The 17,292-nt window shown below is 47.8% G+C and overlaps 1 protein-coding gene across 2 annotated transcripts in view; it reads right to left on the bottom strand.

The window, feature by feature from the left end:
• IRAG1 (inositol 1,4,5-triphosphate receptor associated 1) overlaps nt 1-2,458 on the bottom strand; it is a 70,059-nt gene extending 67,601 nt beyond the window's left edge. Inside the window, exon 1 of one of the 2 annotated variants that reach the window (XM_090264050.1) lies at nt 2,238-2,458. In XM_090264050.1, the coding sequence (XP_090120176.1) occupies nt 2,238-2,435 (198 nt within the window). In that variant the 5' untranslated portion in view covers nt 2,436-2,458. The remainder of the gene's footprint in view (nt 1-2,237) is intronic. The other variant, XM_090264053.1, reaches the window with a different exon arrangement.
• Nucleotides 2,459-17,292: the final 14,834 nt, after the last annotated feature.

Raw genomic sequence — 17,292 nt, 5'->3', positions numbered from 1 at the left:
CAAGGTCACAGGGAATGTGAGCTTGTGGGGAACCAGGAATCTGGACCTCCAGCTATTCAACTAGGGTTCTCTGCCCCTCAATTCTGTGGTAGGCTCATGAAGCCATTCCCCTGCTTGGCCACCCCTAAAAACTCACCCTCACCTCTGACCCAATGGAGCTGCACCTACTATGTGTAGTTTGAGGCCATGATGGTCAGAAGGGTCATCAGGATTTTGTGCTGTCTGGTTTTGTATCTCCTTTTAGAGAAGTTGAAAACCAAGATGAACTGAACTCAATGTGAAAGGATCTCTTCATGGAGGGTGGAGTTGCATAATTGTCAATCCATTATTATTATTATATTATTATTATTATTATTAAAGAACACTTCTTTTAATCCTCACCTGTGAACATTTTTTTCATTGCTTTTAGAGAGAGAGGAAGGGAGAGAAACATTGATGCAAGAGAGAAGCATTGATTGGTTGCCTCCTATATATGCCCAGACCGGGACTGGTGCCCAGACTGGGGACCGTACACATCAAGACTGGGGCTCACATGCACCCATGCCTAGACCGGGAATCAAGCCTGAAACCTAGGTATGTGCTGTAACCGAGAATCAAATTTGCAACATTTCGGTTTCAAGATGATGCCCAACCAACTGAGCCATGCCAGCCAGGACTGTTTAATAGTACTTGTATTCTTGGGAAGCACAGTGTGGCAACTGTTTGGGAGAGCTGCCCAGGATTCTGGAGCTAGATTTTGCATCAGAACCTGGCTTAAGGGCACTACCATTGTTATTGAAGTGAATGGAAGTGGTCAGAGGTAGCCAAGGCAAGGAGTCCAGGACTAGGGGCAGGGATGCTAAGGGGACAGAACCTTGAAAAACAGTGACCTGAGGACTGGGAGCAGTCACATTTGACTCCAGATGTGAATATTTTGCAGAAGAGCAGGGGAGCAATTGGAGTCACTGAAAGCAACTGGGGAGCAGCGCCCTCTGTGGCCTAAGGCATTCCTGGGAGGGGGTCTCAATAAAACCCTGAGCTGGCTGCCTTCAGCCAAAGACATGGGGGCTTGGCCCACTGTCATTTAGAAATTCAAGGGCTCCCCAAGGCTGCCAAGTTCTGCAACACCATGAGCTTGGGATATGGAGATACAAGAGGCCATTCTTTTCTAAGTATTTATTATCTAAGTTCTCAGAGTTATGATGTGTGAGAAAACAAATGTCATCATAACATGAAAATATTCACTAAGCATCTTCTCACTTGTCACTCATACATTCTTTGCTCTCTCTCTTTTGGTTGAGGGCAGCAGACATGACTGTCAGATATAACAGGATGGTACAAATTCCATGCAAACCAACTGCAAAGTTCATGAGGAGAAAGAAAACAAGGTTGGAGAACTTCACATGCAAGGTCTTGTGCCAATGGGGAGCAGATGGAGCCGGATTAGTTAACAAATGAAGAACAAAATTATGAGGATGAGGTAAGATAGGTTCTTCACAAGAGAATGATTTGAATATTGAAGAATTGAAAGAGGTCCTTGAGAAAATAAAAGAAGACTTCACATATTAAATCACCAGAATCTCCTAATGAAGGCGCTGTATAGTAAAATGTGAAGGAAGAAGTATCATGGGAACAGATCATCTTGTGGTATAAAAATAAATATGCCCAGACCAAAATCAACTCACTTGACTTTTTGTTCATTCTAAAAAGTGACATATATTCTACATTTTGTAGTATAGATAGCTAAACATAGCTTACTCTCATAATTTCATTTGTATAGTACAATCTCAATGCGACCCTTTAAATTGACTTATTGTCCTCATTTCCTTTTGTATAATATAATTTTGCTGAGAATCTTTTTCACTATTTACTATGAAAATTTGATCTGTATTTTAAGTGGATTCACTTTAAGGGACTCTGGCTGGTACTCATGACATTGCTGTGACAAGGTTCTCCTCCAAGTCTTCCTCCATTGCAGGAGGGAGCTACTGGGTACGGTGGTTTGACCTCCCAGGAGGCCTCAGTCAGACACAGTCTAGGGGGCTCCATTCTCAGGGTATGTGGAGGCCTCGGGCAATTCAAAGGAACTTTGTGTGTTTATTCCTCAGTGTGGATGCTGCTCACCCTCCCTAGGTACCCACTGCAGCCTGCACAGGCTGTCGGCAAACGCTCTGGCCAGGCTGGGCACTGTGGCCCCAGCCCAGGGAGCTTGGCTCGGCCCTGGCCAGGCTAGTTGCAGGCAGGGAGGGGGCACTTACTTGGCCGGTGGGGCTCTGGGCTGCCTGTGGCTCTCCAGGGGGCTCCTCGTCCTCGGGAATGTGGGGCATGGCAGCCTTCTGGCAGGAGTGGCCGCAGGTGCCCGGAACCTCTGCTGTGTCAGCCCCAGAGATGCTCCAAGAGGCCTGGGCTCCGCAGGCTGAGGAGATGCCAAAAGGACAAGTCAAATCCACTCCCATCCCTGACCCAAGCTGGGTTCCATTTCCGGGGGTCATGAGCCACGGAGAGAGCCTGCTTGAGTTTGCGTCAACACCAGAGGTGGGAATAAAGGGCATTTGGAATTGCGTTTCCTCCTGTTCACTAGCTCTGTTTATAAAGTCAGAGGTGGCCTTAGAGATTTTGCATCTAATTTGGTCCTTGCAGTAAACAGAGCTATCCTGGAAGGGAGAAAAGTGCTTCAGCCTCTTCAAAGCCATCGCTAATGGAGGACACTCTTTTGGGATCAGGACACTTGTCTACCATTTATTGAGCACCTACTGGGTGCTCAGCACTATCCTAAGAGCACTACCAACACTGCCTAATTTAATCCTCATGGTGACCTCTGATGCAGGTGTTATTATTCACATTTTATAGATGAGAAAATAGTTTCAGAGTGGCGGCCCTTGCCCAATTCATATAAAGAACGAAGCATTTGAATCCAGAGCTTTTTGATTTTGAGATCAGGCTTCTTCCACAACACTACACAGGCTTCTTTGGCCAGGCGGGGGGAGAGGAAGGGTTGGCGTTTACTGACTTGCTGCCCCATGGCTCACCTCACACTCTTTGGCAGCTCTTCTAACCCTGAGTTCAGGGCTCTCTCAGCGGAGGATGGACCTCGTTGGGCCTGTCTGCCCTGCCAAAGCTACGATTCTGGAGACTTGGCCTGGGTGCATCTCATGTGCCTGGTGCAATGCTCACCCCCAGCGACCTGGGGTAGTCACCCAGCAAAATCAGGCTTATCCCTCCCCCATGGTGTAGTGGCCTTGAGGCCTGGCTGGGATTGATCCCAATCAGCATAATCTCACAGATCTTGACATAGTAATTGTCTCAGGGACAGACTATAGATTAAGCCTAAACCAATGAGCATGTGGCAGTGTTGGGGGGCCCAGATACGTTCCCTCACTCTGGGTGGTGGGGATGCAGATGTGAACCTGGTGCTGCTGATGCCACGTTGCTTCCCTGAGGAAGGCCAGGCTGAAGACAAAACTGACACACAGAGAGGACGCGGCAGTGCCAACAGACTTGCCGAGAAATGGAGCTGGGGCCCTGATCCAAGTTTACCTGCAGGCTGAACTCTTTCTAAGCCAGCCAGTTACAAAAACAAATTTCAGCATTTAAGTCCATTCGGATGGGGCTGGGTTTACTTGGACCTACTAATTTGTAACTTGGGACCACAACTGCTCTTTCATGTTTCCTGTCAGTCAAGAAGCCGACAACCATGATCTCTCCAATGGGTCTGGTTCCTCTGCTTCCTCCTAGAAGGGAGCCCAGGGATGTTGGGTCTCCATCCGGAGAGAAAGGATAGCAAAGTAGAAAGAGCGCAGGCGTTGAAGCCGGATTCCTGGGTCTGAGTCTCCACTGCCACTCAGTGGCTGTGTGGACTTGAACATTGGCTTCATCTCTGAGCCTTGATTTCCCAGTCAGGGGAACAGAGATAAGAATGCCTCCCACACAGTACTGTTCCAAGGAGGAAATGAAGTAGTGTGCCTAGCGTGGAGCTGTGCTCACAGAGGCCATGTGGGTGCAGGAGGTCTGCAGCCAGGGAAGCTTGGCCAGAGTCCAGAGGGCTCTGCCCAGCCTCTTCCCACCTCTAAACTCCTTCAGGTCCCTCTTTCCTAGTGGGGTGTAGACACCTTCACAGACCTGCAGAACCAACAACTGGCCTGCTTCTACAATTTCAGAGCCTCCCTGAAGGAGCTGCTCTTCTGGATGGAAGATGAAAACCACCAGACACAGGGTTACCCTTAGACCCTGGCCTCAGCCACAGTGAGGGGCTGTTGGGAGACGCACACAGAGGACAAAGGGCACTCATACTGAGTACCTACCATGTCCTGGGTCTTATGCAAGGCGCAGACTGCTGGAGGCTGCAGGAGGAAAAGGCAGAAAGCCCCGCCACCTCCCATGATACTAGATACTCTTTCCTTCCCACAGGAAGGGCTTAGAAAGGGCCTCGAGCCAGAGTGCCACGGGGCAGGCTCATAGCTGGCATTAGCTACAGCCCTGACTGACACCCACACCTGACACGGGCACCTCTGACTGAGCTCCTGGAGGCGGGCGAGAGGTCTGATTCCTCACGGGTAACCAGAAGATTTATCCAAAATTTTTTTGTTGATTTGTATTTAAAAACTAGAGAACTCTAGACCTGGTGTTGCTTGATGGGACCATCATCTTGACTTTTGTCATTCTCTGCAGTGGAGAGGTGGCCCCATTCTCTCTGAAACAGTTAAGATGATCCCTACTGGACAGCTCAAGAAATCTCATCTCAAGTAGAGCATCCACGAACAGAGTCATTCATTCATCCATTCATTCATTCATTCACCACAAGCACTCAATGTACACTCACTCTACCAGGCCCTGTGCTAGATACTGGTGACATAAAGATGACGAAGATGTGGCCTTGGCCTTCAAGAAGAACAGAATCCAGTGGCAGGAGGCAGCTGGAAAACAGCATAATGGGGTAAATAATTTGGAAGTGAGAAGTTGCAGGATCTCAGAAAAAGATTCCTAATTATGGAAATTATGATGGGTAGAGTATAGTTGTAGTGAAGATTCTACCTTAGAAATGATGTTTGAGCTGAGTCTTGAACACTGAAATGCTGAACGGAATTTCTCTGAACAGACTAGCTGCAGGCTTGCAGCGGTGCGGGGGTGGGGGGCAGGAGGTGGCGCGCAGGGCGGTGGGAGCCGGTGAGATAGGAAGGGAGAAGCCATATTGGACCACTGAATCAGGCAGTCAGGAATGACAGCAATGGGCCAGGTCATGCTGTCTCCCATTCCAAATGGTCACTCTATGAATAAATTGAGCTCTGTATTTGCCCAAAGGTGAGCTCTGTGGTTAATTTCTATTATCTTTACTTGGACTTCAGCAGCAGTGATACCAGTGGTACTGGTAGCAAGGTAGCAAGAGTATCCACAAGCCTTAATCCTATCACAGAAGTTTGCTGCACCTCCTAAGAGACCACTTAACATGATATGTAATGTGTGTGCAGATCCTAACTATCTTAATAGAAGTATAATTTCCAAAACATGGGAGGTAACAGTTCCACTTTCTCTTTATGTCTTAATCTGCATGAGGTATATTGTGCTCTGTATGCTATAAATGATTCAGACAAATAGGCTATGTTCAAAAACAGGGAAGCAAGATGAAGGGAAACAAAAAGCATGTTTAAAGAACTAGTGATGTTTAGCCTGGAGAAGAGAAAGTCCAGAGAGAAATAAAATCTCTTCTCAGATACTGAAAAGCCATTCGTGCAGTTCTATTGTTTCCAAAGCACAGGTCCATGAACAATTACTGAAAGGTTATATCACAGCAAAGGAAAACTTTCTAGTGGTTCGAACCATCTGAAGATGCAATGGACTGCTCTTCAAGGCAGTGAGCTCTTCATTCCAGGGAGAGTTTCAGCAAAGGCTGGGGCAAGGGTCACAGGATCCTGCTCACTCCAGGGGTCTTTTCCAACCCTGGAAGTCTCTAAAATCCTGGGCTCCTTCTAAACCACAGATTTAATGGTCCCATCCCAGGGGATTCTGGAATTGAGATATTCTGACACATCAGAAATGTCTCCACTTCCTTTTCTCTACCTCTTACTCCTCAAGAAAGACCTTAATTTAGTCCCTGGGTCAGAAAGCAAGTCAAACATAAACGACTTAAGTCAGAGAAGCACTGAAAGGTGTCAGCTGCTGCAAGACAAAGCAGAGTGGAGCCTGGCTGAGGTCCCACACCTGACAAGTTGGAACCCCAAGCTGCTCAGGGGAAGTCCCAGCAGCAGTGCCTGCCCAGGCCATTCCCACGCTGCTCCTGCCCCGTTTGCTTTCTCTCCCATCCATTATTATAAACTTGCTGCTTAAAATAGCAAGGTAAAAGCAGAGTCCCTCCCTCCCTTAGGGTGACATCTGGGTTCTGCTGGAGCTCGTGGGCATGCAGACCTTGCATCCATCACAGCAAAGTTTAGAATACAATCTCCAGGAAGTGGCGATCTAGAGCACAGACCCATAAAAGGGAAAAATATTTAGTAATGTTTGGTCTCCAGCCGCTCCTTCTTTAACCCATTTTCAAGGCTCTCTTGCTGCCTCTCTGGTCTGGTCAGCAAAGGGGTAGGTGGGTCATTAGCCAATCAGCTCTTTGGACTCTACTCATTCTGCCCCCAGCCAGTGTTTAAACTTAACCTGGCCCAATTTACAGGAAGGAGAACTGAGGTGCAGAGGAGGGAAGCAGCCTCACTGGGTCCAGTTACCTTTGTACCTGGTGCAAATTACGATTTGAGTAACTGAAAAGGCCAACAATGTCTAAACCATATTTAACTACGTTATCTGCCCCTGGAACATGTTCATGAAAGAAAGCAAAGTAACATACTTTTTTTATTGTTCCATTCATTAGATATCTCTAGATTGCCCACTGAGTGTCAGACACTACGCTAGTTATATTTCAAGTGCTATGGTATTTAACCCATGAGATGGGTTTTATTGTTTTCATTTTATATATTAAGGAACTAAGAACTAGAGAGGTTCAGCAACTTGCTCAAGATCATACAGCTAATAAGTGGCAGGCCAATGATTATAACCAAGGGTAGTCTGATTCCAAGGCCCATCGTCTTTCCCTTTCTACTCTGCCTCCTCCCCCAGGAGTTCTGCTAGATTATAGCAGCAGAACCGGCATAAGCACCTGCCTCACAGAGAGCTGGAGTGCCCATTCCCAGTGCGGCTAAGAATGGTTCCGGGGGAAGAGGGAAGAAGCAGCAGGTTGTCAGGCCAGTGGTCTTATGAGGGAAAAAGAGTGGGCCCATAGTTTGAGGTTACGTGACCACCCCCCACTGCGGGATGGCAAATCCACCCATTTATTCATCTGTCTGTCCATCCTTTTACCCACTTGCCTTCTGACTTCTCCATGTACACAACTGTCCATGAGTTTGTCCATCCAACCTTTCACCCCAGAAAGTCCCATGTTTATATGTCAACTGTACAAGCTCTGGCCCTGGGAATAGCCTCTGTAGGACCCTGTGGGCTGTGGGGCAAAGGAGGGAGGGCAGGAGGGGCTGCTCTGACCAAGTGGCTGTTAAGCAGAGGCATGCCCATCCACAACTGAAGGAGAACCTCCATTCTGCACACTTCAGCTGGGGAGCGGCGATGGCTTATGTCCCAGCAAGCATGGGGGCATCATCAGGAGTCACGATTTAGCAAGGACCATTAGAGAGAAAAATCCCCTTCAGTACTCTTGGCAACCCTGTGAGGTGGGCAACGGGAGTACTATTATTAAGAACATTATGATTTTATAAATGAAGAAACAAGTTCCTGAAGACTTGTCTAAAGTCACATTGCCCACAAGTGGCTGTGCCAAAAATCGGAGCAGGCATCTAACTCCCAAGCTCCTTGAAGGGCCGAGCCGCCAGCTCATGGGTGGCAGTCTTAACAAGCAAGGACCTCTCACAATGGCCCCAAGGATGCCTCTCCCAGAGCCTTGCACCCAGCCCAGAAGAGACCAAAACCTTCTGTGAAACCACAGTGGCCCAGGAGCACAGCCTAGCAACCAGTGTCTCTTATATTCTCTCATGAATCTTTAGGTTATGGAAGAGCCAAAGCCCTCCTGGGAAACAATGGGTTAACCCAGATGCCACTGACCTTTTTGGAGTGACTCAGAATTCTCAGAAGGGAGTTTTTGTTTTTTGTTTTTTTTGTTCTTCCAGCTTTGAATTTTTGCTTTCATTTTAGCAGCACAAAGAATTTGAAAGAGATTGTGTTGCTATTAATACCACTGGTCTATCTCTAGATGAAGAATTTGATGGAGGGGACGGTTTGGAGCAACTGCACACACATCTCTCTCAGTCCCTCTGCAGCCTCAGGGGATGTCTGTGTGGGCCAGTGGAGATCAACCAGTCCTGCCCTCTGCTCCCATCATACAGGTCCAGGCAGAGGCAAGGACTTCACCAAAGCCACACCTGTGAATGAGGGGCAGTCAGAGAAGGTCCCAGGATCCCTGATCCCTGGACCCAAGGCTTACTTTTATGAAATAATAAGCAAATGGGTTTGTGCTGTGAAAGCAGGAATCCTTGGGCAGTCCCTTCAGATCCTCCTGCCTCAGAGGATGCTTCCTGCTTCCTGCTCCCTGAGAGTGCCCCAGGGCAGTCCTGAGCAGACTTGAGGCATCAGATGTCAGCTCAAAGTGCTGAGAGGTGCTTCTGTGGGTCCCTGGGCCTGGTCAACTGCAGAACTGGGTCCTGTACTCCTACAAGGCAATCCAACTAGGGGTGCACTTCGGATGGCCTCATCCTGCTTCCTAATCTCGAGAGGGCTTTGGGCCTTGGCAGACTGGGTCTTAATTCTCCCTCCGCCTCTTTCTTGAAAGCCTCAATTTCCTCACCTGGAAAATGGAGGTAATAGTACCTGCCTTTTAGGGTTGTTGTCAGCATTAAATTAGGAAATAAATATACCAGCACTTTGTACTCTGTCATTTCCTTTCCCACTGTCTGAATAGGGCACCCGAGTTCCCTTAGCCACAGCACCATCAAAACCCAACCAGGCCCAGATAGTCTGTGCTCATCCTGGGTGGCAGAGTTCCTGGCTTTGCCTCTTGCAAGTAAAGGAGACACAGTCCACGCCTGGCTAGGGCTTCTCCTCTGCACTGACGAAGAGATAAAAGACTGTCAGATATGATTGGAATTTAGCTCATCAGGGGCCATGCATCAGGCAATACCGACATTCGCTCTGCTGTTGGACAGCCGGTGGGTTTAGGAAAAGAGGATACAGTACTGTGGTCAGTCCCAGGTCTGTGCTGGGCTGTGGGCAGCCCTGGTGGAGCAAGGGAGGGGTGTAGAAGGGCAGAAGGAAGGAGGGGAGGATGAGAGAACAGAGGGAACTTCCCTAATGACTTCTCACCCTCAACACACTCCCTCTGATCCAGGGGCTGTGGCCTATGGGTGTAGCCCTGAGCCTGACAAACTCATCCCCTAGCCCCCAGCCACTGGGGTCTGCACCCTCTGGTCATGCTCACCAGGCCTAAGGATCTCTTATAGGCTCTGTTGGCTGGGGATGCCTTCTTCCTTGACCCAGAACCCACTGTGGCCCTAGCAGTGAGACAGCATCTTCCCAGACAAGTGCCAGGGCCACATGCAGGAAGACAGGCCAGGCCAGCTCCCAGAGGAAGAGTCCAGGAGTTGGTATGGTGCTCAGTGGGGAAGAGGGAGTTAGGGGATAAGGAGAAGAGAGAAAGATGGCATATTTAAAACAGTAACACCCCTACCCCCTCTGTCTTTCCCTTCTCCTCATGCAAACAGTGAGGCCATTCTGTACTCATCCTCTTGGGAAAGATTGTAGCAGCAAGAGGTAGGCAAAGGGAGTGTGTCTCTTCCTTATACGTCACCAAGAACTAGCCCTTAGGGAAACAGAAAGCGCTCAGGGTACAGAAAAGAGATTTGGGGAAAAAAATGTCCTAGTAAGGCTAAGTGTCTCCCCACCCAAGACTACTAAAATATTATGGGGCGAGGGAGCGACAGGAGAAGTGGAGGAGAAGCTGGGAGAATGTGCACTCTGGTGAGCCCCCCGAGAAGGGGCCGGAGTCTGCTTCCCTGGGGAGGTGGGTAAAGAGCCCTAAATCTGAGGACAGAGAGGTCTTGGGTCCCATTTCCCAAACAATCCTGAAGACAAAACCCAAAGAGAGGAGGACATGGCTACTTGGTATGACTTGATAGATATTGCCTTTAGACCGCCTCAGTTTCTTGCATCCCAGGGGGTGGGTAGGGGGCTGGGAGTGAATAGCACAATAATTTCTTTGTGCCCAGGAGCAGATTTGCCAGAACTGAAGGTGCTTTGAGAAGGCCAATTCAGAGGTTACCTACTGACCAAGGACTGACAGAAAGCATGATGGACATCTTGTCAAATGCAGCCAGGACAGATGACACAGGGCACCAGAATAGCCTCTAAGAGGCATTTGGGGAGCCCCTTAAACCTTAAATGTCACTATGGAGGAAAAGGATAAACCCTGAAATGCCTGAGACCCTGGTTCTACACCCCCTGAACAATGGTCAAGCCAGGGCCAGACTTCCATCCACCCGCCACCCGCCCCCAACTATGACAGGAAGTAAGTCAGAACATTTCCCCAGGTTTCCTCTCCAGCTCGTTCACTTCAGCAATTCTTTTTTTAAAATAAGTCCACTTGAAAAAAATTTTGCTTCTTGGAAATATGTGCAATTGCTCAATCGGAGGCAGTTCAAAGGCACCGGGAACAGCAGAAAAGTATCTGAGCTTCCCATTTAGCTCCTGGCAGAAATAAATCTTGTCCGGTTCTCTTTGTTCCAGGCCGCCCAGCAGCCTCTTCCCTGAGTCACTCACTCCAGGGTGCTGTGAGTCATCATCATGGGGTCAAGGGCCACACTGTGCTCCGGGGTCTACACGGCTGACCAGGGCACCAAGTGGCCAGCAGGAAGAATGGGGGACTGAGAGCTGCCTCCGGGGTCCTGGAGCCGGCTCTGCCCTCCCACCTGTGTAACCTCGGGGAGTCTCCAGCCTGCCTGAGAAGGAGGTGCATTTCCAGGCCCTTCCAACCTGCCCTTTGTTGGACCCTTTCCAGCAGTGTGTGGGCAGGAGCCTGCTCATAACAGCTCACAAGAACTGACTGTAAAATTGTCAACAAGTTTGTGGGCTGGTCGTTAAACACAGACATCATTAAAAATTAAATTACAAAGAAAATAAATTCCCCAAATAACAATACTCTGATTGTTTTGCTACGTTTTGCTACATTTTACTACGATCTCAGCTCTTGAGATGATTTAGTTACAGCCTATCTGTGTAGAGGAAACACTATATAATGACAAGCTACTGTGCATCTCTTCCCACCTCCATGTTCAGTAAGGTAGAGTTAGTACCTTGAAATAAATATGATGGGAGTATTTATAAGGCAGGAATCAGCAAATGCTGCCTATCAAGGCCTTTTTTATTCCCTCAGAGAGCTGGCTGCTAAACATTTACTAGCACACCATTGAGCCCCCACCTAGGCGCCCTCCTCCTCAGCCCTGCCAGGGTGCAGAAGGAATGCAGATGACTTCAGTCTCAACCCACAAGAGTAGAGTTTAGAGATCTGATTGCCAACTGCGTGTGGATAACTCTTCCTAGGTGTACAATGGGCCCCTCACTCACCAAGTCCCAGACAGAACCCACGGTTTCTTCCCCTCCCCAGCCTTGCCCTCCCCAAGCCCACTCTTCTTGGGCCCTAGGGAATGACACCCAAGCTAAAAACCTGGAAGGTATTATTCCTCCCTCTCCATCACCCTCCTCAGTTAGACCCTGAGTCCTGTCAATCCTGGTTTAGACAAGTCTTTGATCACTTCCCACCTTCCCATGGCCACGACCCCTGCCATGACTCTGGGTGACCTGTGCCACTGCCACAGACTCGCTGTGTCCTTACCTGTTGTCTGACCCCTTCCAACCACCTTCCACAAGATGCCAGAGCAGTCTCTCTAAAACATGCCTTGGATCATCTTTTTCCTTCTTAAAACCTTTGAGGACTCTGTTTTTCATGGGACCAGTTCTAAGTCAAGATCCCAGCCCCTCTCTCTGGCCTCATGCCCTATATTTCAGCCTTCACACAACTTAATCTCCAACCACAATAGACCAGCGGCCAACCTCCAAACATGCCCTGCTTTTTCATGCCCTTTGCATGCATTCCTTTGCCTCTGCTTGGGCTCCCTTCCCTCCCCTTCTATAACTGATGAACTCCTACTCATCCTTCAAGAGCCAGTTCAAATATCCCCTTCTTCATAAACCCTTTCCACCTCTTCACCCCAGAAAACGTTATTCCCTTCCTGTTTCCTATGGCTGCAATTACCACAAATTTGGCATCTTAAAACAACATAAATTCATTATCTTACAATTCAGGGGGTTAGAATTCCAAAATGAGTCTCAGTGGGCTAAAGTCAGAGTATCAGCAGGGCTGTGTTTCCTCTGCAGGCTCTGGGAGAGGATCCATTTCCTGGCTTTTCCAGCTTCTGGAGGCTGCCTGCATATCTCGGCTGGTGGCCCTTTCTCCATCCCCAAAGCCAGCGGTGTAGTACCTTTTTTTCTCTCCTGACTTCTGCTTCCATCCTCACAGTTCCTTTTGTCTGACTTTGACCAGCTCACCTCCTTCTTATCAGGACCCTTGGGATTACACTGGACCCATGCAGATAATCCAGGATAGTCTCTCAATCTAAGGATCTTTACTTTAATCATATCTGCAAAGGTCCTTTTTCCATTTAAGGTAAAATATGCACAGGTTCCAGGGACTGGAACATAGACAGCTCAGCAGGGGGCAGGGGAGGATTATTCGGGTCATCCACTTCTCTGCTCCCTCAGAGCACTTTGCCCAGACCTCAGTTCCGCTAGAATTCAAGGACCTCAACAGCAGGGACTATACTTTTATTCATATCAGTATGATTATTTTAATAAATATATATTTTTTGGGCCACATCCAGGACAGAGTCAAACACAGAATGGCCACTTGCTAAATGTCTGTTGAATTAATAGATGAAACCATATCACCATTAAACAGATTAAGAAGGGTTTGCATTAATTGGCAACCAGCTTCTGTAAAATAGGATTCGTGCAGAGGCGACAAACTCAAGTCCTTGATGTGCCAAGCAGATGAGGTAAGTGACAGCATTCTGGAGTGTGGACAGGCTCCATCTAATGGGGGCAGTAACTATTTAATTTTGAGGTCATGAAAAAATGCCAGTCTTTCTTGGCCAAATATCCCTTTTTTTCCCCCAAGAAAAGCTAAAATCCAAAACATTTAAATATGAAACCCTCCAATTTATAAATGTTAAATCTAATTTAAAAATTTAGTTTGGCATACAGTCTAAGCTGTTCAGACACCTTCCTAGTCACTGAGCTCAGCCCTGGTTTACAGCCCAGAAACAAAGCTGGTGGGAATGAATGAAGCACAGCCTGGATGCTGGCTCCGTGGAAAAGACAAAAGTGCAAGTTTCGTTTTAGAACATTTCCGTCCAAGGTAGTTAAAATTCATCAAGGCTTGATGCTTTAGACAGTCATTTTTGTTCACAATATATTGATTGGAGAGAAAATCAGGTGGTATGATTGTACTTTCATTTAAAAATCCTATCTATTTTTATGTGTATGTATTTTATGTGAAATATATGTAGATAGATACATGGTTACCTTTATCCATGAAAGTAGGAGGAAGAGAAGTCCAGAAGGTTAAAACCCAAAAGTGGTTGTCTTCAGTGAAATTATGAATAAACTCAACATATTTTAAATATTTATATCTTTATTTCCCCTTTGTTTCTAGAACAAGTATAACTTACTTGCATAATAAATAATGGAATCGTTAAAGGGAAAATAAAAGGTGTCCTGAAAAATTACTTGAAGAGAATAGTTTCTCCCTAATGGTCCTGGATCACTTGGGCACCAATGGACTGAGCCTTCCTGTGGAACTTCCTGTCTAGAATTCTCTGGCCACCTTTAATACTCAGTTCAACGGTTACTCCTACCAGGAAGCCTGCCCTGACTTCCTCCTCTGATGCCTTTTTTCTGGGTTCCATGTTCTCCTTTCCTCATAACTCTGTCACTTGGTCTTGTAATCATTTATTTATTGGATTAGCAGTTCTCATCCTTTGTGCTACCCAGTATCCCTAATATATATGACCAATTTCAATCAACCAACAGAGGCAAAAATTCCCACGGTGGTAGCAGTAGGAAAGTCCTCTAACTAACTCTGATGAGGCTCTTAGCAGGGCACCTACCCCCTCCAACCCTCCTCTCAGCCACCGTTCATTAAGAACCACATCTTCAGCTTCAACGCCAGGACACTGTCTCCATGAGTGTGGTCCCCAGGGCTGGGGAGAGAGTGCAGCCTGTACCTGATGCTCTCTGCGGGTGACAAAGCTGTTTGTTCCAGAAAGCTTTTATTCCTGGTCAGACCTGTGACTAATTATCCTAATATCTCTTGAGGTCTCTGTTTTGATGTGTCATTACCAGGATGACAGCAAGTATTACTTACTGGTTTCCTTGGTCCATAGCTATTCGTAATGTAAAACCAATAGTGACAGTAGTGATAATAACATGTTTAAACACTACCTGTGTGCCAAGCACTGTGCCATGCTTTCTACTTTCGTAGTTTCTTTTAGTCATTATCATGCATGGACCACGATGATAGCTGCTATTAACTGAGTAGTGACAGTCTGTCAGGCAGGTGTAAACTCTTATTGTGCTTTATCTCCCTGAATTCTCCGTAGCTCTGAGAAGAGGTACTTTACAGAAGAGAAAACAAAGTCAAGTAACTTGCTAAAAATAATATTTATTGGTGGGTAGAGCCAAGATATGTGACAAAAATAAGATAGGTAGTCATGTGAAGAATCATAAATTATGAATGAGAGGGGAACTTTTAAGATCCTCCAGTCCAGAGTCCTCATTTTAACCTTTTATCTTCTTTGAATCCACATTTAATGCTCTTTTCATTAAAAATACTTCTAAATACTAAAAAAATAAAAAGAAAGAAAGAAAGAAAATCATGTCCTAGACAGTGGGCTCCTTGAAGGCAGGGCCAGTGTATAATTCACCTCTCAGGGTCTCTCGAATAGATGGCTGACTAAAGGAATGAATGAGTGAGTGAAAGAAAATGTGTCACATACTATATGATACAGAATGATTAAGAGGACAAATCCTGGTTGCTGAGGAAGCCTTGGGAATCTCCGTGGCCCCTCCAGGGCTGATTTCACCTGTGGCCCCATCGTGGCCTTGGAGTTCCTCATGTGAGAAGTGGGTTAGAATTGGTTCTGTTTTCCTCTTACTGGAGTGACATGAACACACACCACCTGGGCAGCTGCGGGTGCAGGTGTATGGCCTTGCTCGCCTCCATTCCCACTGAGCTCCCCCAGGTCAACAGCTGAGTTTTTCTCTCGATGATGTAACTGGGCTTCCTGGCTTCTGTGACCCACATGCAGATTTTCCCCTAGAAGTCTATTAATAAAACCTCTCAAAGGGCAGGGACTCCTCTGCCACCTTCATGCTTCTGTGTGACCATCCAGGGGCACTTTTCAAAGTGACTTTTAGAATTAACTTATCAATAGGCTTCCAGCTTTAACCTAAACCCAGCAGGAAGCCCCAGAGCAGCAGCCCTGCCCTTCTACCTCCACAGGGAAAGGTAGGCAACAGCTCCCCCATACACCGCTGGTGTGTGCTCAAATGTGCCCTCACCTGAGTGTCCGCCTACTTCCTGACAGAGCAGAACCATCAGGGTTTGCAAGGTGGTCATGGCCTCCCGTCCCAAACCCAGTCCCATGGCCCAACTTTGCTCTGACAAGGGGACTCTGATGTTGGAGGTCCTGACAACCCGGCACCTGGGAGCACCCATTCCTGTGAGGCAGGCCTCTGGGAAGTGATATCTCTTATTCCAGGGAGAGGACTGGAGGAATAAAGCCAGCCTGATAGGCCCCAATGGTGCCCGACAACAGCCAGTCCATCCCACGCCGCACATGCAGACTCTCTCAGAGGCCAACAGTGGGGCCGAGTCCGAGCCCACAACTTCTTCCTTGGGCCTTCTGGCCTCTGCACCTGAAGTCAGGATGGGGGTGAGGATGGTGAAGGACACTGCTCCTTGTCCAGGACAGGAGATCTATCTGGGCCAGCCAGACCACCCAAAGAAGCAGTCTGAAAAGCCAGGAGCAGTACTCTCACCACCTTGGGAACTTGGTTTCAAATAAAAATAAGGTTTCTTGCTCTGGCTGGTGTGGCTCAGTGGATTGAGTGCTGGCCTGCAAACTGAAGGGTTGCTGGTTCGATTCCCAGTCGGGGCACACACCTGGGTTGCAGGCCAGGTCCCCAGACAGCCGATCAATGTTTCTCTCTCACATCATGTTTCTCACCCTCTCTTTCTCCCTCCCTTCCCCTCTCTAAAAATAAATAAATAAAATCTCTTTAAAAACAATAAACATTCTTCCTTGACTCAGGAACCGTTCTATCCCCCAGGAAATAAAAATAAAAAAATTAATGAACATCCAGTTCCCACTGTGCCTTTCTTTGCCATTCCTCCCTTTCCCTCATCTCCCCCTCCCTTCCCAGCTTTGTTCTGAGTGGGAGTGCTCATCGGGGCCTCTGTGGAGGAACTGGTTTGGGAAAGTGAGAAGGAAAAGCTGGCCTCCCCGGCGCCTGCCTAAATTCTTCCCTTACTCAAGAAGTGCTTGTTGAGTGCCTCCTCAGTGTCACCTACGGGGGCAGGCTCTGGGGCTCTGAAGTCGTCCTTTAAGGTTGCCTCCCTGGAAAGCCTTCCCTGACCTTCCCCAGATGCCATGCGCTCTCTGGTCTATGACAGCACTGGGCAGCTGCCCTCACGGGCCACACCATGGTTTCTGTTTCCTGCACCTTGATCACATCTGCCAAGCCTGTGAGCAGAGAGCTTTCTTCCGAGCCTGAGCTGTGGGAACACAGCACAGGTCCAGAGCAGTTACTTAATACCTGGTAGACCCTGTCTCTTGCAAGAAAGGACTCTAGGACTCAAACCTTGCTTTACTATGTGTACACCCAGGACAGCATGTGCAGAGTAGCTCTTGAACTCTCTCAGCTCTGTGAGGAAGGTATTACAGCTTCATTTTTACAGATGAGGAAGCTGAACCCCAGAGAGGTGCAGTGACTTGCTCTAGGTCACACAGTCAGGAAACAGATTCAGGACTAAAACCTAGGTGTCCTGTGCTCAAAATGGGGTCTCTGACCCTTATCAAGAAAGGACTCATTCCCAGTCTTCTCTTATCTCAGCAGAGACAGAACATGACTATTGGGAGATGTTTCCTGACAGGGGGATCTTGACTGTTCCAGACCTGCCTCCCGGTTAGCAAGGGCAACTCTAGTTGAGGCACAGAACTG

Source organism: Furipterus horrens, unplaced genomic scaffold, assembly GCF_987537825.1.
Source record: "Furipterus horrens unplaced genomic scaffold, mFurHor1.1.pri manual_scaffold_2, whole genome shotgun sequence".
In the NCBI taxonomy this organism is placed as follows: domain Eukaryota; kingdom Metazoa; phylum Chordata; class Mammalia; order Chiroptera; family Furipteridae; genus Furipterus; species Furipterus horrens.
Note: the sequence above shows the minus strand (reverse complement) of the source record. Positions and strands in the feature narration are given on the sequence as shown.